At 45.7% G+C, this 22,794-nt stretch overlaps 1 protein-coding gene across 1 annotated transcript in view; it reads right to left on the bottom strand.

The window, feature by feature from the left end:
• The window catches only part of PLEKHD1 (pleckstrin homology and coiled-coil domain containing D1), a 201,114-nt gene that overhangs the window by 96,410 nt on the left and 81,910 nt on the right, over positions 1-22,794 (bottom strand). Inside the window, exon 2 of the mRNA XM_069208976.1 lies at positions 2,003-2,096. Coding sequence (XP_069065077.1) covers positions 2,003-2,096 — 94 coding nt within the window. The remainder of the gene's footprint in view (positions 1-2,002; positions 2,097-22,794) is intronic.

The raw sequence follows: 22,794 nt of genomic DNA, 5'->3' as shown, positions 1-22,794 counted from the left end.
CAAGACATGAATTTCGAGGGGAGCCCCTCTCCTCTACACGTCTTTCACCTGATTGTTCACTGTGCAGCAATCTAGGGATTAAAGGAGTCACTTGGGGTTTGGAGGAGGCGGGACATCTGCCAATAAGTGGATGATTGACATCCCATCTGCAAAACTCACAGTCCCCGCCCCTTTAGAGGTGGGCACAGTGCCAGGGCCTGCAGGCAAAGCCTCAGCTGGCACTGTTGTCGGAAGCCTTTGACTGACAGCCAGTCCACCTCAGGCCGGCTCTATTCTGCAATCTTTTCTCACTGACCTTGGATAGTTCTTAAACAGATTGTTTTAAATACTGTTTTCCTTTACTCTATCTTTAATGCGAGTAATGTGTGAGTCTATTGCATACATTCAGCAAAGAAATGCTGTGTTTATGTTTTCAGGCAACATCCATAAAAAAGTTTCTTTTAGATGGAAACTGGGCGTCACATATGAGAAACGTCAGGGTGTCACAGAGATTATTTGCAGTAATATTAGTGAGCTGTTGCTATGTTACAGTATTGAAAATACACGTCACTATCCCTGAATATTAGATGTAAACACATTTAGAGATTGGACGAGTCTACCAGCGCCCTGTCAGTGACTTGGCCAAAGAGGGCATGAAAGAGATAAAATTGGATCATATACTCAAAGGGACCCCCAGAACTACGTTTGGCCCAGGGCCCCCAATATCCTAAAGATGTCCCTGCACCGGGATTCTGTCGACACACATTTGTCCTGTTTGTAAGGGCCGGGGACATCCTGCACATCCCATAGGTGACAACAGATTTCCCCTCCATGTGCTGGTGGAAAACTCCCTGGGGCTCGTCGTTTTTTTTTTTTTTTCAATATGCTATTGAAAAATAAAAACTTTGTTAAAGGGGCACATCGAACAAGGCACCCGCTCATCAAAGGGCCAGTGGCTTCATTGGAGCCGTCACAGAGAGGCCTCACTGAAGGCACAGAGGGCCACACCAGGTAGGCAGGGGCGTCTAAATCTACCAGGTGGGCTAGCCTCGGGCCCACGTGCCGTAACTTGCGCTGACCTGGCTGGGCATCAACTGTGGATCTAAACCATCCTTACAAGTTCTGAGGAAATATGCATGATCCTACATATGAAAAATATTTTTTGTGTCAGAAGAAAAAACTTCCTTTCTACTCCTTGAGAATGTGGCTATTTTAGTTTTCTTTCACACTTAATTTGTACACTTCCTTAAGTTATGTGTGTACAAGTGTGTAACAACCACTGGGAATGGTTGTGCAACCCCCAAAATTAGCATCACTGCTCATCCCGGGAACACCGAAGCCCCCCCAACGTTAAACAGTAAGCCCTGATTACAACTTTGGAGGACGGTGTTATTCCGTCCCAAATGTGACGGATATCCTGCCCACCGTATTACGAGTTCCATTTGATATAATGGACTTGTAATACGGTAGGTGGTATATCCGTCACATTTGGGATGGATTAACACCGTCCTCCAAAGTTGTAATCAGGCCCTAAATATTAAACATGCATTTCAAAACAGTGAGTGGAATTAATGTTTGGCGAAGTCCACCAGTTAGAATCGGTATTTAGTAATCCTGAACTCAAATGCCACATTTTGTGGTTGTATGTAACACTTCTGTATCAGACCTAAAGTGAAAATGTCGTACAATTATATAGGTTGAAGCATAATTCTTCATATGGCTTTATATGATTAGTTCAGCTGTAAGAAGTGTTTTAATATCTCATGCTACCACATTACTCTAGAGGTACCTTTATGTTCCATTGGTTTGGTTGCAGCACAGTGGTATCTGGGGAGATGTTCCCCTGAAGTAGTGGATATGTGGATAGGCCGAGAGAGAGTTCCCATTTCTTCCCCTGAATGCAAGTTGTGTAGAGTAATTTGTGGAGTACTAATGCAATGTGTTGTTTCAATGCCTTCAGACAGTTACTTGAGCTGATCCTACCAAGACAAGACCAAGCCCATCTGTCCATAAGAAGCCTCACCTTGGGATGGATATTGAAGTATCTGTTACTCTCGAAGTTTCTTTTCTCGTTCTCCGCATAGTACAACAGGAAGCTGTCTTTAATGATGAAGAACCTAAGGGTAGGACCAAAAAAACATATTCATTGATGAGCTGAGCCTTTATAGTACTGACATTTGAATCTTTAATGCACCTGCAGAGAGACTCCAAAATACTTTTTCAAGGCTCAAAAAGTCCTGGTTACCAATAAAGCTGATTCATGTATGAAATCCAATTTCTGCCCTTCTTAGGATGATCCCACGCGAAAACAAGGAAACTAACAAATAATTAAGAAGTAATGTAGTTGTCTGTTCTGTTTCCTGTAGTAACCAGGCTCAGAAAAGCCCCCAGTTTCGGCTGGTGTAGAGGCAGTGCCATGATAAGCTGAGGTAGGTAAATTACATTGGAAGGCAACTTCCAGGACTTTTTGAGCCCTGAAGAAGCCTTTCCAAGACAAAACACGTGTCGGCTGTGAGATGTATGTGAACTTATGGTTTCTCAATCAAGGGTATCCACAGTACTTAAAGTGTGGAAAATAAAGTGAAAAGAGGAAAGCTTGGACTAAACACACTAAGGGGTATATTTACAAGCCCTTAGCGCCACCTTCCAGCACCCTAGCGTCATTTTTTTACGCTAAGGCATAATGTATGTAAGGGGGGACATTCCGACACAGGGAGGCTTGAAAACATGATGCAGTAAAATTCACAAATCAGAGCAGCCGTTAAAATGACGCACCCATTTTAATTAATGGGCCTCCCTCTGCTTTGCTGCACTAGTGTCAAAATTTGTAACGCTAGTGCAGCCAAGCTCCACAATAGCATAAAAACCGTTGACGCTATTGTCCGAATGACTGCCATGGTGCGCCGCATTATAAATACGACGCAACCATGTGTCGATAGATTGGGCAGGGGCGACGCATGAAAAGTTGAGCATCTGGACCGATGCGCCACTTCCTTGTAAATATGCCCCTTGATTTGATTGTATCTCTCGTTAGCTTACAATCAATTAGACACCTCACTGGTAGTAGGGTGTTAGGACACTATTGGGAGCACCCTAAAAAAGATTTTGCATGATCGTATTGTGTTATGAGTGCTAAAAACTTTCTGAATCAAAATAATAGTAGTTGGCCTCGGGTGACCACCTATAACTTATTTTATCAAACCTTTTAGTATTTCAGTAGAAGAGGCACTCTCTGCCAGTGGACTCTTGCTGGACAGCTTTTGTCTGCAATACAGTGACAGGCAGGGACTAGATGTGCGCCAGTCACAGGATGGCCCTGTTTCTTTTTCTTCTTGTTACCTACACAGTCTCCCAGCAATCCTCTCGTGTTCAGGATCCCTCCTTTTATGGACTGTACTATGCTTTAGTACATCTCGACGAGGTGGTCAGGCCTTCTCTGTGGCCGTGCCCTCGCGATGGAATACTTTGCGATTTCGCTTGCAAAAATCGAATGCCATGATTCCATTCAGGAAGCACTTTATACCCAGTTCTTTTGCTAAATTGCCTCTGAAGATAGTTTCAGCTCTAACGCCATGGAACCTCTTCATGCATAAAGTCTGTGCTGCCTAAATATATATGAATTCACTCATTTACAGACAGCTTTCTGTTGTAGGGCTGGCTTGCCATCAGCCTGGAAGTCTTCAGATCACGGAATGACTCTCTTTCCAAATTTAACATGGAGTAAGGTAAGGAAAAATGTACACTCTGAAACACATCTGAAATCTGGAAATACACTGCGGCGGGGACCAAGCCTGCAAGTGCTTGCACTAGTGCTTGCATTTCGATTGCGAGAGTCTGTTGTGTGCAGGAAAGGGCTTGGAGTCTGCCTGTCGCTTACCATTTGCTGGTTTTCATGGCACTCTTTTTTAGAGTCTCGTAATTCTTAACAGCAGGCCAAACATCATTTCAGTTCCTCTGTGTGGAGCAGGGACCAAGCACTGATCGATTCAACTTAAACAGTACCCATCTGCTGCTCCCGACGTGATTAAGGTACTGTTTTATTCTTTTTAACTTCTAGTTCCCTGCAAACAGTAGGGTTGCCACTGGCAAAAACGTGCCCAGCAAGACAAACAAAATTACAAAGTTGTATTTTCTATAGTTAACGTTTTGTTTTCTTTTACCAAGTTGTCTTTTCTCACTTTGCACCAGCCGCGGCCCGTCCTTTGAGGCTAAGGGGCCACATCCTTTTTCCTTTTGCACCTCAAGAAGAGTGTCTATAAGACTGAGCAAAGGTCAGCCTGACAGGCACCCTTCATTTTCAGATCATGCAGCCAGGAGCTAGACAAGCTATTTGCGCAGACTCCAGGCTGCCTGAGCTGAACTTTGCTGGGCTAAGGAGATCACAGCTCCTGGGGACGTGACCTCCTCAGCTCAGAAAAGGTACTCGAAGCCCTTCCCCCTGATGACAAGGGGTACTGTCACTCATTGACTCTGACCTGGGTGCTTCAATTTTAAGCCCTGAAGTGCCCAGGGCAGAGTGTCAATCAGTGACACTTCGTCACAGAGTGGGGTTGGATCAGCAGACCCACTGACCCCATCCCACTCTGTGATGACCTTGGGACTGCTGCCTTCCCTCCCTGGCTCACTTTAGGTCAGACAGTGCAGTCCCAACGCCCCTTGGAACGCCGAAGCCGAGCTGCAGGTAAGTTTGTGTGAATATTTGGTAATGAGTGTTGTGAATGGATGTGTGTGTGTGTGTGCGATGGTGTGTGAATTAATGAGTGTAAAGGAGTGTGCATGTGTATTCGGTCTGCTCCTCTCCCTCCTAAAATTACGGGCGCAACTGCTTTGCACTCATGTTTTCTCTGGGTTTTGCTCGTAGGCACTGTTCTCAAAACATAACGATTATCTTGTTCTAAATATTGCAAGACGATATTGTTTCTTTATTTTGTGAAATTTCTGAAATGATCCTTTAACACATAATTGTGCAGTACACCCCAATCCATCCCACTACAATCTGCCCCTCCACAATCCACCCCACCTCACCCCACACCAATCCACCCCACTCCAATCCAACACAATATGTCCCACTCCCATCTACTCCAGTCCAATCTGCCCTACTCCAATCCAAAACAATCTGCCCCATTCCAATCCAAAGCAATCTGCCCACTCCAGTCTGCCCCACTTCAATCTGCTGCACTATGATTCAAAACAATCTGCCCCACTCCAATCTGCCCTATTCCAATCAAAACAATCTGCCCCTCTACAATCCACCCCACCTCACCCCACACCAATCCACTCCACTCCAATCCAACACAATATGTCCCACTCCCATCTCCCCCACTCCAATCTGCCCCACTGCAATGCAAAACAATCTACCCCACTCCAATCCAAAACAATCTGGACCACTCCAATCTGCCCTACTCCAAACCAAAAAATATGCCCCACTCCAATCCAACACAATATGCCACAGTCGAGTCGGCACTACTCCAATCCGAAACAATCTGCACCACTTCAATACAAAACAATCTGTCCCACTCCAATCCACCTCACTCCAATCTGTCCCACTTTAATCCAAAAACAATCTGCCCCACTCCAATCTATCCCACTCCAATCCAAAACAATCCGTCCCACTCAAATCCGCCTCTCTCCAGTCTGCCCCACTCCAATCCAAAACAATCTGTCCCACTCCAATCTGCCCCACTCCAATCCACCTCACCCCACTACAATCCACCCCACTCCATCCTAATTCACTCCACTCCAGTCCACCCCACTCCCGTCTAATCCACCCCACATGAACCCAATCCCCTCAAATCCATTCCACCCCACTCCAATCCACCCTAATACAATCTTCCCCTCTCCAGTCTGCCCCACTTCAATCCAAAACACTGTCCCACTCCAATCTGCCCCATTCCAATCTAAAACAATATGCCCCACTCCAATCCAAAACAATCAGCCTCACTCCAATCTGCCTTACTCCAATCCAAAACAATCTGCCCCACTCCAGTCCAAAACAATCTGCCTCACTCCAATCAACTCTAATCTAACCATGTCCACTCTGCAAATTTCATCCAAAACAATCTACCTTACTCCAACCTGCCCAACTCCACCCTGCCCCATTCCAATCTCAAATAACCCACTCCAATCCAAAACAATCTGCCACTCTCCAATCCAATCCACCTCACCTCACCCCAATCAATCCACCCCACTCCATCCCAATTCACCCCACTCCACGACAATCCACCCCTCTACAATCCAGTCAGCCTACACCTATGCAATTCACTCCACACCAATCAAATCCACCCCAGTCCAGCCTAGTCCAATCTTCCCACTTCAATCCAATCCAATCCACCTCACCCAAATCCACCCCACCCCAATCAACTCCAGTCTAATCCACCCCATTCCAGTCCACTTCTCCCCACTCCAGTCCAAGTCACCCCACTCCAATCTAACACACCCCATTCCAATCCATCCCACCCCACTCCAATCCAACCCACCCCACTCCAATCCAATCCAATCCAGCCCCTCCAATCCGCCCCACTCCAATTAAGTCCACCGCCACCCAATCCACCTCACTCCAATCCAGTCCACCCACACTACCAAAATCCATCCCACTACATTGGGCTTTAATCCATCCCACCCCACTCCAGTCCAATCCAGTCCACATTAATCCACCATACTCCAGTCCAATCAACCCCACTCCAAACCACCTTAATCTACCCCATACCAATCCAGTCCACCCCTATCCAATCAATCCCCCCACCAATCTAATCCACACCACTCCAAAGCAATCCACCCCACTCCAATCCAATTCACTACAATCTAATCCACCCCACTCCAGCCCAATCCACCATAATCCACTTGACTCCAATCCACCCGCCCTCCCCCACTCCACCCCATCATACCTCACCCCACCAAACCCCACTCCAATCCACCTCACCCCAATTCCAATCCATCCTACTGCTATCCAATCCACCCCAATCCAATCCGCAACACTCAATCCAATCCATCCCACCCTAATCCACTCCACTCAATCAAATCCACCCCACTCAATCAAATCCACCCTACTCAATCGTATCCACCCAAATCGATCCACCCCACCCCACTTCACCCCACTCCAATCCACCCCCACCAATCCAATTCACCCCACGCCAATCCAATCCACCTCACCTCAATACAATACACACCTTTACAAACCACCCCACCCCAATCTACCCCACCCACTCCAACCAATCCAGCCTCCAGTCCACCCCACCCCAATCCACCCCATTTCAATCCTCTCCAATCCACCCCACTCCCAATCCACCCCACTCTACTCCAATCCAATCCACTCTACCCCATCTCAGTTCAGTCCACCACATTCAAATCCAATCCATTCAGCCTACCACATTACAGTTCAATCCACCACAATCCACTCCACACCAATCCAATCCACTCCACTCCAGTCCACCCCACCTCAATCCACCCCACATCAATCCCATCCGCCCCACTCCATCCCAGTTCAGTCCACCCCACTCCAATCCAATACATCCACCCCACCCCATCCAATCCATCCCACCTCAATGCAATCCACCCCACTCCAATCCACCCCACTCCAATCCATCCCACTCCAACCCAATCCATCCCACTTTAGCTTACCACACCCACCCACCCCATTGCAATCAACCCCCCAATTCACCCCACTCCATTCCAATCCACCCCAGCTGCTCCAATCCACCCCACTCAATCCAGTCCACCACACTCACTCAAATCTACCACACTCTACTCCAATCGACCCCACTCTCTACGAAGCCAAACTACGCCACACCATCCCAGTTCAGTCCACCCCACTCCAATCAAATCCATCCAGCCCCCCGCACTCCAGTTCACCACACTCCAATCCACCCCAATCCAGTCCAATCCACCCCACCCCAATCCAATTTATCCCACCCCAGCCCTATCACTCCAATTCAAACCACTCACTTCAATCCAATCCAACACACCACACTCAAGTCCACCCTAATCCAATCCACCTCACCCCACTCCAATCCACCCCACTCCAATCCCCCCATGCCAATCCACCCCACTCCACTCAATCCACCCCACTCTACCACAATTCAATCCACCCCGCTCTACTCCAATCCAACCATCCCATTACCTCAATCCACTCCAACCTGTTCCAGCCCACTGCACTCCACTCTATGACACTTTCTGCCACTGAACTCCACTCCCTTCTACTCAGCCCCACTCTACTCTTCTCCCCTACTCCACTCTACGACATTCAAACAAATCCACTCTATAACACTACTCCCCCACTCCACCCTGACACTCGATACGACTAAGCTGTAGCCATGCTGAACAGCAGCCACATTGGAGTACAACATGGTAAAACACGCATTGCCAAAGCCAATAGCTCTTGTATAGGCGAGACCTATTTGCTTTACCACTGTTTGTTTTTATTTGTAATAATTTTATGTGAATATTTCATGCAGATTCATATTTATATTCCCACTTGAGCTGCTTTGGCCACTTGACAAAGACAAGTAGGAGTACATAAAGGAGTACTACAGGGGTACTGCAGGAGGACTACCTTGTGTCTTTCAAAGTGCCCATGTGAATAGACCCCACACTGTGTGTTGAATCAGCCCTGGATGCCTGTGCTCCACCTCTGAAAGGTTAAAGGCTCTGCCAGCTGAGCCACCCCACACTTCCTGTTTATGAGTCCCAAGGCAAACATGGAGGAACTATGATGGGTCATTGACAAGAAGAGGGCAATGGGAGTGACCCTGCTCTCTGACTCCGCCCCTTTGTTCAAAGTGCCAATCCGCTTCCTTTCTACACAAGAAGACTTATTCAACAGCCCACAGACGCTACACAAACTATTGTCCTTGATGATTCAAGAAATCATGCACGCAAGTTATACTGATGCAGTCCAACCTTGATACAAGATGGCTCCCGGTTCTATATAAACCCAGGGGTGTAGCTTCAGGGGGGTGATTGGGGTGTTATCCCCCTCTAATAGATGTATTTTCTTATAAATATTTGGGTACAGGTGCTTTCAGTTGGGCTTGGTGAAATGTCTGTCGGATTTCACCAGGAATTTTTCCATACACACAGAAAAAAATGCACAGACTCTCTCTCCCTCTCTGTTTTGAAAGTCCTTAAAAATGTTGTTTATTACAAAATATTGTGTTTTCTCTCTTAGTATTCCTACCAATCGCATTCCTCTCCCTTTCTACTGCCCCTGAGGCTCCTCTCTTGTTTTTTTTATATATTCATGTATTGTATAATGTATTTTAACATTATATGCCAGAGTGATTGTTGGAAAATCTGAACCTCACCCCCTCAATCTTACTGACCACGCTAGGCCCCTGTCGAAAGCACCCCATGCAACCTGGTAAACTATCTATGTATGAAGTGCAATGTTGGTTTGGTGATGACTATATTTAATTTTATATGCATGCACTTCATCAATGAAGTAAAGGATATTTCCCCAATATTTGTAATCATTTATAAATCGTGGTGCTATCTAATACACTCCTGGGGGGAGTCTGATTCTTAAATAGGTACCTGGATCGTATTTATAATATTTCATTCACACTGTCCTCTGATGTTTATATATGTGTGGTTACTAGACTTAAGGACAAGAAGCCCATTGAATTAAGTTATCATAATGTGTTTTTTGTTTACCTGAACAAAAGAATTTATAGAAAACAAAATGGTATAACAAGCTCTGAATATGAAATTGAAAGGCCGAATTTAGCCCAAGTGATGGAATTTGTATAAATTAATGATTCAATTACTTTACAAGTAATTCCCATAAGTAAAAAATTGGGATGATTCTAACTCTTAATAAAGGGTAGGTGAAAAATATGAAACTGTAGGGAGATCTTGTATCAAAACCTCACCAATGAGGAACCATGTCTGTGGTCTAAACTATGGGCCTGGTTCAGAGTTTGATGGACTGGTTACCATGTCACAAACTGTCCGCCGTATTACATGACAGATATCCTGTCTGCCTTATTACAAGTGCTTTATGTATCACAGCACGTGTAATAAGGTGGATGAGATATATGCCATGTTTGTGATAGGGTAACTCATCTGCCAAACTCTAAATCAGGACCTAAGTTTCTATTATTTCTGCTGTTATGTAAAAATGAATGCACTTCCCACTGAAGACAAATCGTTTGTCTTGTCGAATTTTTCAATTTATTAACTGTTTGTACTTTTAAAGACTGTAGCCAGAAGGCAGCAAGACAGAAACAACATTGGTGACATATTGCATATAGTCATATAATTTATTAATTGGTGAATTTTGAGGCACCACGTGCCATTTGAAGGCAGCTTCAAAGTGGCTCTTGCCAGAAACAGAATATTGGCGAAAAACAGGATGAATCTGTAAGATATGTATCAAAGATAAATGTGTTTGTTTTTTATGTGTCGTCCACCAGGCAACGCAAAAAATGAGCTCTTATCCACAACTTAGAGGTGGCTTAGAGCGTGCTGATTGTTTACCATTGGTTGGCTTTATTGCAACTATCATTTACTTGCTTCTTATTGGTTGCCTTGCCTTTCTGTTTTTGCTTGTCATTATCCTTAACATCCTTTCGATGGTGTCCTTTCACTGCTCAATATTAGGGACCTACTTTTTTATTTTTGGTTAAGCTCCCCATGAGAGTGCATGTGTTTTCTATATATATATATATATATATATATATATATATATCTCTCTGTCTTGTGCTTCTTCTCCTCCCATACTCCACGCTGCTCTCTCCCCGGTGTACTAATTGTTCTCACTCTCATGTGCTTCTATGCTGTGCCATACTACTCTCCTCGTGCCCTTCTCCCCTCACCCGATGTGTTGCCCTCTTCCTCGTGTGCTTCTATGCTGTGCCATACTACTCTCCTCGTGCCCTTCTCCCCTCACCCGCTGTGTTGCCCTCTTCCTCGTGTGCTTCTCCACCTGCCCTCCATGTTGCTTTCTCTCTTGTGTGCTGCTTTCCCTTTCTCCTCCCACCTGGCTTTATTTTGGTTTTATCCCCCTACCCACTCCTCCGTTGCACCCCTCACATCTGCAGTCCTTTTTTGTTAATATTTTTTTGGGGGGTCCAGGCACCAAATGTCTGCTGGTCTCTCTACTTTACAAAAGCTCTTTCATGCTACTCCAATCTAATTTTTTAAAATTTATGGATCCATCTTGAATCGGCAAATAAAAAAAATGGGTACCGAAAGCGCTTGCATGATGACGTATGTAAGTGCATATGTCACCACACTTGCACACCCCTAAAAAATGATACAGCTGGCAGCAGTGGCCTCATCATTCTGCCTTTTTTTCTTTTGATCAAGCTGTAAATAAATCACAAAAATGCTTTTTACTGATAAAAGGCCAAGGTACTAAAGGCGAGACCTATTGGCTTGCCAGTGCTTGTTTACCAGAAAAAAGGGAACTGGGGCTACACTGTGGGCGTTAAAAAAAAAAGTCAGCCCAACTCAGAGTAGGAGACTGTGAGGGCCTAGCATTGTAACTAGCTTAATCCTTTACATTAAGGTAACTCTGGTGCCCGAACCCCTGGCAGTGCTCAGGAAAACAGCTTCGCCAGCAGGGAGGCCTGTGTGTGGCGCTTGCCTGCAGGGTCCTCCTGGCACTCAAGCAGGCAGGCACCATGCACAGTCTCCGATGCAGAGGATTTGCTTTCACGCAGCATAAAGGGCTATCAGGAGTGGATGGTGTAATTAACTTAATCCAGTTAGCATTAAGGTAATTACATTGCCCCGGCAATACTAGACAGCAAAATAATACTTGTTTTTTTGCATTCCTCACTGTATGAAACAAGGAATACTTGTGCTGCAGAGCATAACGACCTCCATTCCACATTGAATTTTAATCTGGGGCGGGTGAATGTGATGTCAGTGAAAACAAGCATTAGCAAAGCCAATAGGTTGCTTCCACGCAAGAGCTATTAGCTTTGCTAATATGTCTTTTGAGCACCAACATGGCTGCTGTTCAGCATGGCTAGAGGTTAGTGGCATAGAGTAGAGTGGCCTGGAGTAAAGTGTTGTGGAGTGTCGTGAGGGAATAGAGTGCCATAGAGTGAAAGGGCGTAGAAAGTAATAGAGTGTCGTAGAGTTGAGTGTCATAGAGTGGAGTGGCATAGAGTGTCATACAATGGAGTAGAGTGTTGTGGAGTGGAATGTCATGCAGTGTTATAGAGTGGAGTGCAGTGGTGTAGAGTAGAAGGGTGCAGAGTAGAGTGGCTCAGAGTAGAGTGGCTCAGAGTAGAGTGGTGCAGCATAGAGTTGAGTGGGGCAGTGGATTGGCGCTGAGTGGAGTAGTATTGAGTAGATTGTTTCAGAGTAGAGTGAAGTGGCGCAGAGTGTAGTGCTGCAGAGTAGAGTGCAGTGATGCGGGGAGAGTGTAGTGCCATACAGTGCAATGGCATAGAGCAGAGTGACATAGAGTGCAAGGGTGCAAAGTAGATTAGAGTGGTGTAGAGTGGACTGACATACAGTGCACTGGCATAGAGTGGAGTGGTAGAGAGTAGAGTGCACTGATGTAGAGTGCAGTGGCATAGAGTGTAGTGGTGCAGAGTAGAGTAGAAGTGGCTTAGAGTGGAGTGGTGCAGAGTAGAGTGCATTGATGTAGAGTGCAGTGGCACAGAGTGTAGTGGTGCAGAGTAGAGTAGAAGTGGCATAGAGTGGAGTGGTGCAGAGCAGAGTGCAGTCGCGTGGACTGGTGCAGGGCATAGTGTAGTGGTTACAGTGTTTTGGTGTAGAGTATACTGGTGCAGAGTAGAGTAGAGAGGCATAGAGTGGAGTGGTGCAGAGTAGAGTGCAGTGAGGCAGCATGGAGTGCCCTAAATTGGGTCTGCGTAGTATGGAGTGGTGCAGAGTAAAGTGCAGTGACATAGAGTGTAGTGGTGCAGAGTAGAGTAGAAGTGACATAGAGTGGAGTGGTGCAGAGTAGAGTGCAGTGACATAGAGTGTAGTGGTGCATAGTAGAGTAGAAGTGACATAGAGTGTAGTTGTGCAGAGTAGAGTAGAGGTGACATAGAGTGGAGTGGTGTAGAGCAGAGTACAGTAGCGTGGACTGGTGCAGGGCATAGTGTAGTGGTTACAGTATTTTGGCGTAGAGTAGACTGGTGCAGAGTAGAGTAGAGAGGCAAAGAGTGTAGTGGTGCAGAGTAGAGTGCATTGGTGTAGAGTGCAGTGGCAGAGTGTAGTGGTGCAGAGTAGAGTAGAAGTGACATAGAGTGGAGTGGTGCAGAGCAGAGTACAGTAGCATGGACTGGTGCAGGGCATAGTGTAGTGGTTAGAGTGTTTTGGCGTAGAGTATGCTGGTTCAGAGTAGAGTTGAGAGGCTTAGAGTGAAGTGGCATAGAGTGGAGTGGTGCAGAGTAGAGTGCAGTGAGGCAGCATGGAGTGCCGTAAATTGGGTCTGCGTAGTGTGGAGTGGTGCAGAGTAAAGTGCAGTGACATAGAGTGGAGTGGTGCAGAGTAGAATGGTGAATGTATGGTGTGGTAGTGCACTGCCATTACAGACAACACATTTTCAATTGAAATTACCTTTACATTTGCACAGACATACGGTTTTACTGGTAAAGACTTACAGAGCACAAACAACAATGTGTGGGAATGTCATCACCTAGTGTCTTTTTTATCAAATTACAATATTTCTTTACTTCATACAGCCTTCCTCCAGCAAACCCCCAGGAAGCCAGCATGACTGTCACATAAATCCTCTCACTTTGAAGTCAGAAAAAGAAAAGTAAACACCAAGGGCCAGATGTAGCAAAGGCTTTTACCCATTCTGTGTCTATGGGAAAAAGTGTTCGTACATATGGCCCCAAGGTCCATGGAAGAGAGAGCCTGACATCTGACCTCTGTCTTTGAATGCACAGAAAATGTGACAAGATAAGAACAAGATTTAGAGGTCTGTATACAGAATTCGCACACTGGCGGAAGGATGCTGTAAATAGAGTATGGGCAACGGATAAGACCAACTCAAGCTGAACAGCCTTAAAACACATAAAGCCAGCAAATAGAAAGCAAGTAAATGTGAGTTACAAGCCACAAAGTCAATGGTAAGCAATGGGCGGAATATATTCCCAGGGAAGCTCTCTGAATGTCCCCAAGATGTCATAAGCTGGTAGGCTTTGGCCTAAAAGGGTGGATTTACCCTGTGTTTCACTTCTGCTTACAGCAGATTGAAGAAAAATGTGCCCACCCCTTGTAACATTGGGCTTGATTCACAAAGGTGGTATTCACAAAGTACAAGCTAATAGTGAGTTTACAACTGCGGAGAGTCTTACTATTAACTCATAGTTTATGAATACCAAAATAAGAGTAACCTTACACAAAGGTGTAACTTTACCTTTGTGAATCTGGCTTATTCACAGCACCATATTGCTTGTATTCCAGTCTGCCCTCGGCTCAATTCCAAACTTTGTACAAGGGTGCCTGTGCTGGGGCTAGGCTGCACACAGTGTGCCAGCACTAGGAGACAGAAGAAAAGTCCCATATCTTATTAGATATGGCACATTTCTGCTGTCTCCTTTTCACGCAACGCAGAGCAGCATCTTGGCTTGCTGCCCTGGCGTTGGGTGATATGTAAGTATCTATGTCCCTAAATCTTTATGTCTTCTTGTGACAATTTGTAGTGCCACATAATGGTTTGGACAGCATCTTCAAGCTCAATCATAATACGGGTTTCTGTACAGACTAGTTTAGGAGAAGAAAGGGACGGCAAAGGGACCTGTGATTCAGGGTCAAAGTCCACTTCCGAACCAATAGAGTCTGATTCTTCAGAATCTTTCTGAAGAGCATGCCTCTTCTGAGATGTTAGAGCATGCCTCTTCTGAGATGTTAGAGCATGCCTCTTCTGAGATGACAGAGCATGCCTCTTCTGGGATGTTAGATCATTCCTCTTCTGCAATGTTAGAGCATGCCTCTTCTGGGATAATAAAGGATCTCTCTCTTCTGGAATGTTAGAGTATGCCTCTTCTTGGATAATAAAGGATCTCTCTCTTCTGGAATGTTAGAGCATGTCTCTTCTGGAATGGTAGAGTATGCCTCTTCTGGGTTGTTGGAGCATCTCTATTCTGGCATGTTAGAGCATCCCTCTTCTGGAATGTTAGAGCATGACTCTTCTGGGATGTTAGAGTATGCCTCTTCTGGGATAATAAAGGATCTCTCTCTTCTGGAATGTTAGAGCATGCCTCTTCTGGAATGTTAGAGTATGCCTCTTCTGGGATAATAAAGGATCTCTCTCTTCTGGAATGTTAGAGCATGCCTCTTCTGGAATGTTAGAGTATGCCTCTTCTGGGATAATAAAGGATCTCTCTTCTGAAATGTTAGAGCATCCCTCTTCTGAAATGTTAGAGCATCCCTCTTCTGGTATGTGAGGGCATGTCTCTTCTGGGATGTCAGAGCATTCCTCGCCTGGAATGTTGAAGCATGCCTTTTCTAGGATGTTAGAGGATTTCCCTTCTGGAATGTCAGAGCATGTCTCTTCTGGGATCTCTCTTATGGGATGTTAGAGGATCTCTATTCTGGAATGTTAGAGCATGTCTCTTCTGGGATATTAGAGTATCTCTCTTCTGGGATGTTAAAGGGTCTCTCTTCTGGGATGTTAGAGGATCCCTCTTCTGCAATGTTAGAGCATGTCTCTTCTGGGATGTTTGAGCATGCCTCTTCTGGGATGGTAAAGCATCTTTCATCTGGGATGTTAGAGCATGCCTCTTCTGGAATGTTAGAATACCTCTTCTGGGTTGTTGGAGCATCTCTATTCTGGCATGTTAGAGCATCCCTCTTCTGGAATGTTAGAGCATGCCTCTTCTGGGATGTTAGAGCATGCCTCTTCTGGGATGTTAGAGTATGCCTCTTCTCGGATGTTAGAGCATCTCTCTTCTGGAATGTTAGAGCATCTCTCTTCTGGATTGTTAGCACATTTTTTCTGGGATGTTAGAGCATGCTTCTTCTGGAAAGTTGGAGCATGCCTCTCCTGGGATGTTTTCTTGGTCCTCAATATAAGAACAGGTTTCTCGAGGTATGTAATTATACCATTCCTGGCAATTTGTTTTGGATTCCCATAAGCAGTGTTTTTGCTTTGCTTAGAAACAAGTGGCTGACTTAGCATCTGAATGTTCTATTTAGTGAGAAGCAACTGCTTTTTGAGGACCGCAATTATTACATGTAGTTCTGCGCCGAATGGACCTGGTACCCATGTATCCTAGCCACTTAGCAATGGACAATGCAGGTTTCAGAGTTCCATCTACTTCTAACTTGTCTTTACCTTTTTTCCCCACATAGTGAGCTGTGGTGATGGCTCCTCGTTGCTTGCACTGCTGGTTGATGTGATGATCTGCCTGACCTTGCTGCTTTTGGCATTTCTCCACAGGTGGCCTGGGCCAATTAATGGGCCTGAACCAATTAACGTTTGTTCCTGGTGCAGGTGGGTGGCTGGTTATTTACATCAGAACTTGACCCAGAAAATTTGTCTGGAAATCTGGCTTTTCCTCCTAATATTAAGAGTTATGGAGAGTGGCTACCAAACTAGTTCTTGTTGAAATTGTAGGCATAGACGTGTGGGGCCACATACTGAATTCACAACATATTTTTCTCTAATTGTAGAGTCTCCAATACGTCCAGCAGTTGTATTTTGTCACCTAGACGACACCATCTAGAGCAGAGGTCTTCAAACTGGGGGATGGGCCCCCCTAGGGGGGCCCCAACTGATCCTGGGGGGGGGGGTGCCAGACTCTGGCCAAAAGAAGCATTATACAGATAACAGGCCTTTGTTTTGAGCAGAAGCATGTTATTGCATTTAAAAAAAGGCAACAGTACTTAACTGCAATGTTTAAATAGGCTTGGACATATTTAAACAGTGCCACCCTTATAAAATAATTGGGAAAAATTCTGAGGGGGGCCCAAGGATTTTTATTTTCCAACTGGGGGGGCGCGGCATTAAAAAGTTTGGGGACCACTGATCTAGAGGGTAGGTATATTGATCTGTACCAGCAGCAGTGTCTGTTTCATGAGCTTGGATTCAAAGTGTGCTCCGTGGTCTGAGTGAATGCGGGCTGGCCACCCATAGCACTCTAAGAACAGCTTGGTAATGACCAGGATAGTCTGGATTCGTTTCTAGATATCCAATGGGTGCTACTGATATGGAATGGTTTTGCAAGGGATGAACGAAAGACACTGTTTGCAGTAGTTCCAATCAAGTCTTTGGCCCTCATTATGAGTCTGGAGGTCCAGGGACTGCCAGAATCATGGATGGCGGGCGGACCGTTGCAGCAGTGGCGGTCTGCCTGCCATATTATGAACCTGGCGGAGACGCCACGGTGGAAACGCTGCCACCCCCAGGCTGCCACCACCAGGCAGCCTGACAGTCTCGGCGTTTCAAATCTGACAGGGCAGCGCTGCCCTGGGGATTATGAGACCCATTCCGCCAGCCTTTTCTTGGCGGTTTACACGGCCAGGTAAAGGCTGGCGGAATGGGTGACTCAGGGCCCCCATGGGGGCCCATGCACTGCCCATGCACTTAGCATGGGCAGTGCAGGGGCCCACATGCACAGCCACATCGTGCATTTCACTGCTCGAATTACGGGCAGTGAAATGCGCGACGGGTGCTGCTGCACCAGCCGCACCGCCACATTGGCGCCAGCTCCATTAGGAGCCGGCGTCAATGTAAAGGCCCTGTTTCCTGCTGGGCCAGCTGGCAGAAACACTGTTTCCGCCCGCTGGCCCATTGGGAAAATCATAAAAGGGCCGGCGGGGCTTCACCGCACTGGCAGTGAAGTGGGGGGAATGAGAATGCACAATGACCCCCTTTGTCTCTCAAGGTCCAGGGTTGTGCCTGCTTTAGTTATGGATGGCTTGTAACGCTTTCCTTGCATCTCTAGGGTAATACCCATGCTCCATGTCCGCCTACTGCAGGCATGTGGTGTTTCACCCTCACAGCGCTAGATGATTTACTGACAGAAGCACATCTTCTACAAAATCACCCCTTAGACAAATTGTTTAGTATTTACATATAGTCTGCCTCCAAATCCTCCCCTGCAGCATCCTTGCTTTACCAGAGCACAATGTGCCTAGCTCCTGACCTGCGGTAGCGGAGTTCAAAAATTCAGCTCTGTCAATGCACCTCTAAACCAATCTGCAGCCTCCTCAGCCACTCCTGATGTAGGAGTCACACACAGCTCTCCCAAGGTACATCTCTCCATTACCTGCATTCATTCACTGCCCTTGTTCTTTCATCACTGACCCAAAACAACAAATTGTAATTGTAATGATATAGTGCTTACTACCCCTGAAAACGTGTTGAAGCGCTTTTTGGCGAGTAGCACGCTACTCCGGAATTCAAAAAGGATTGGTGGGGATTAGTATAGAGAAATATGAGTTTGTTTGAGTGGTGGACATGCAAGTCTGTTAGTTGGATTGAATAGGATAAGGGAGGGATACAAAAAGGAAGAATCTAGAAAGGGATGAGGGAGATCATAGTAGCAAGATGAGGTTTAGGATGAGTAAAAGGAGAGGTGGAGGAGGGAAACGCCTGTAGAAAGCAATTAGAGAGATCATAGTAAAATGAGGGTTGGGATGAGTCAAAGGAGGGATATATGAGGGAAGAATTTATAAAGGGTTATTTGGGAGATCATAATAGTAAAATGGAGTTTTTGTGAGCCAAGGAGGGATAGAGGAGGGAGGAGTCTAGAAAGGGTTATTTGGGAGATCATAGTAGAATGAGATTTGGGACGAGTCCTTGGAGTAGAGGACATATGAGAGAGGTACAGGATGAGACACATAGTAGTGCACTAGAGACAAAGATTTTTTTCTTCTACAGTAGCAGTAAAGTAGTAATTATATAGATACATAACATAACAGTAGTGCATTGGAGTCAAAGTTTTTTTTTTTTTCTTTTACATTTGGAGTGAAGTAATAATTATACAGATATATAACTACAAAGAAGGGTACAATTGGGCCCAAAGCTCAGTTAATCCAACTTTCAAATGAGCAGAAACATATCTGTGTATTCCAGCAATGAAGCACATGTGGCATGCACAAAAACTCAGCCAAGGTTCCTCAACCCTGTCATCAGTCTGTTGAAAATGATAATTGGTCAATTAAAGCTTTACCTCCAGAATGTAGAGTTTTAAATCCTGGACAGTCTTCCTTGGAGACGCTTCTTTTCAACCCTGATGCTAACTTCTCCACCCCTGAGGGCATCCCGTAGATCACCGGCCAGTCACCCTCAGTAAAGCCAAGGGATGGGAGCTCCACTCATCTGCTTCTGCCAGCACCCAACATTCAGCTACATGGATAAACACCAGTCTGCATCCCTGAGGGTCCCACTTACATCCCCCTTTGATGAAACTCTAACACTCTTCCCTTGGGAAATCCCTAACCGAGGACCTGGCAAGTCACCAGCTTGCCATTCGTGGCAAAGGTACCAGAGAAACTACTAGCCAATGAATTAGAAAAACAATTTCTTACAACAAACTGGCAAAGATTCTTGAGCCAAATGGTAGTTAATTGCAGGAAGATTCAACTATCTGCAAGCGGCAAATGTGTTTGACAAAGAGGTAGTCATGCAATGACAGGCCTCTCAGCAGAGGACCATCAGTTCCAGACGCTGGCAATCTATAATGTGACAGAAGGGATCTGCCCTAGGGTGACCACCCGTCCGTAAATTTCACGAACTGCCCCTAATTTCGCCCTGCCATCCGTTGTCCGTGATGAAAGACTTTTGTCCGCAATTTTAGCCTTTCGCCTAAAGGACAACAGAGGCAGGGCGAAAATATGGGCAGATCAGTTTTCCCAGCTGGATTGAAAGGCAGGGAGTCTCCTGTGCTCTGAGGTAGGGAGGGGCAGACAGATAAGAAACAGACCTTCTTGCTGGGGTGTCTCCCTCCCTAAAGAAATGCAAATGTGTGCAATTGGTAAATCTGCAAATGTAAAGGGGCTTGAAAACCTGCATTGACTTTAATAAAAGGAGTCACTTGAAGCTTTCTGATGACATAGATATTTTCTTTTAGAGAGGTACTGTAAGGGTGTTCCAAGGTGAGCTGTTGAGTGTGTGGTTCTAATGGAGTGTTATACAAAAGGTTAGTACTAGGTATAAACGGTATATTATTCAAATGTGTATTTGAGAAAAACTTTTTTTTATTTAACCGAACTGTATTTGCGCATTTTGTAGCAGCCTATATTATGATGTAATTGTATTCATATAGCGCCTACTACAACTGACGAGGCGTCAAATGCATGTTTAAAATTACACATTCACAGTTCTTTCAGGGACCTCGGTACCTCATAGTACTAACAAACATTGGCAAAGTCAATAGGTCTCGTCTGCGTAAGAGTTATTGGCTTTGCCAATGTGTTATAGCCATGTTATACACCAAGGTGGCTGCTGTTCAGCATGGCTAAAGGTTAGTGGCATAGTGGTGTGAAGCGGAGTGGAGTAGAGTGGCAAAGGAGCAGTAGCGTAGAGCCCAGTGGTGCAGAGTACAGTGCAGTGGGGTACAGTGCAGTTGTTTAGAGTGCACTGCCATAGAGTGCAGTGGTTTAGAGTGAGGGGCATGAAGTGGCGTGGGACAGAGTAGAGTGGCATAGATTGCAGTGGAGTAGAGAGGCATACAATAGAGTGGCAGAGAGTGCAGTAGTGTAGAGTGGTGCAGTGGCATAGAGTGCAGAGTAGACTCACGTGGCATAGAGTGTAGTGGCGTAGAGTGGGGCAGAGTGGAGTAGTGTAGAGTGGGGCAGTGCAGAGTAGAGTATATTGCTGTAGAGTGCAGTGGCGTGGAGTGATGCAGAGTAGAGTGGCGTAGAGTGCAGTTGCATAGAGTGCAGTGGCGTAGAATGCAGTAGTACAGAGTAGATTGGTGTACAGTACAGTGGCAGAGAGTGCAATGTTGCAGAGTAGAGTGTCAGTGCAGTGATGTAGAGTGGAGTAGAGTGGCATAGAGGGCAGTGGTATAGAGTGCAGTGGTGCAGAGTAAAGGGCAGTGGCATACAGTGGAGTTGTATAGAGTGCACTGGTGTAGAGTGCAGTGGCATAGAGTGGCATGGGGCAGAGTAGAGTGGCATGGGGCAGAGTAGAGTGGCATAGAGTGCAGTGGAATAGAGTGTATTGGTGCAGGATGTAGTAGTACAGAGTAGAGTGGTGTAGAGTATAGTGACGGCCAGTGCAGTGTTGCAGAGTAGAGTGTCAGCGTGCAGTGGTGTACAGTGCATTGGACTAGAGTGCAGTGGTCAGAGTGGCATAGAGGTCAGTAGTGTAGAATAGATTGTTTCAAGGTAGAGTGCAGTTGCATAGAGTGGAGAGGTGCAGGGTAGAGTGCAGTGGCATGGAATGCAGTGGCACAGAGTGCAGTGGCATACAGTAGATTGTTTCACAGTAGAGTTAAGTGGCTTAGAGTGGAGAGGTGCAGGGTAGAATGGAGTTGCATAGAGTGTAATGGCATAGAGTAAAGTGGTGTAGAGTGCCATGGCATAGAGTAGATTAGAGTGGCATACAGCGTATTGATGTAGAGTGCAGGGGCATAGAGTTGAGTGTTACAGAATAAAGTGCACTAGCATAGAGTGAATTAGCTTAGAGTGCAGTGGCGTACAGTGCAGTGTTGCAGAGTGGCATAGAGTAGAGTTGTGTGGACTAGATTGGTGTTGCCTAGACTGAAGTGGCGTAGAGCGCAGTAGTGTAGAGAGGCGTAAGGTGCATTTGCATATAGCAGAGTGGTACAGAGTAGAGAGGCGTGGTGTGAAGTAGCATAGAGTGCAGTGGCATAGAGTGGACTGGTTCAGAGCAGAGAAGAGTGCAGTGGCCCACACTGCAGTGGCATGGAGTGGTGTAAAGTGGAGTGATACAGAGTAGGATGCAGTGGTGTGGAGTGGTGCAGAGCAGCATGGAGTGGAGTATGCATAGTGTGGTAGCATACTGCCATTACAGACAACACATTTTTGATTGAAATGACCATTACATTGCACAGAGATACAGTTTATCAAATCAAACTATACTGTGCACGGACGATGGTGTGTGGAAATTGCATCACCTAATACAATGATTTGTTTTAATCATATAAAGGTATTTGTTTCCAGCACAGTTCAGAATTAACAAAAATGTGCTTCATTTGTACTCCTAATTCTGATATATTCTGAAGTTTATTCAAATGTTGTCATGTGATAGAAAAAACTCTTTCCTAACCCCAGTATCCAGCAAGATTGTCGCATGAATCCTCTCACTTTGAAGTCAGAGAAAGAAAAGTAAACACTAAGTTCCCACCGAAGACAGAGCCTGACATTTGACTTTGTTCTCTGAATGCAGAGCAAAGGTGATGAGATAAGAACAAGATTTACCGGCCTGTTTACAGAAAGGGAGCACTCAGGAGGATACTGTAAATAAGGTTTGGGCAAGAGAAAGAACTAACTCAAGCTGCATAGTCTAAAACAAATAAAGCCAGCGAATTGAAAGCAACAAAATGTGAGTTACAAACCACAAGGTCAATGGCAAGCAACGGGCGGAATGCATTCCCAAGGAAGCACTATGAATACTTAAAGTGACAGCTGTGGGATACTTGGGGGGGAAAGTCCAGTATTTTAGTCCAGTCCGTATCTTTCAGAGGTTTGGCCAAATCAGTCACCCACGTAGTATGACGAGAAGATCTGGAGTGGTTTCCATGTTGCAGGAAAGGTCTGTGCACCCATCCTATCAGTTTGCCACCAGTTCCTATGGTGTAGAGCTTCTGGCACACCTCTTGTAGGGTTAGTGCTAGGGGGCAGACATGAAATAGGGCATTTAATGATTATTTAAGGTGGTTGTAAGTAAGGAGTTGAGTGACCTGGGTGAAGATGGTAGTGTGCCAC

Source organism: Pleurodeles waltl, chromosome 9 (assembly GCF_031143425.1).
Source record: "Pleurodeles waltl isolate 20211129_DDA chromosome 9, aPleWal1.hap1.20221129, whole genome shotgun sequence".
In the NCBI taxonomy this organism is placed as follows: Eukaryota; Metazoa; Chordata; class Amphibia; order Caudata; family Salamandridae; genus Pleurodeles; species Pleurodeles waltl.
The sequence above is the reverse complement of the archived record's forward strand: the minus strand, read 5'-3'. Positions and strand labels throughout refer to the sequence as shown.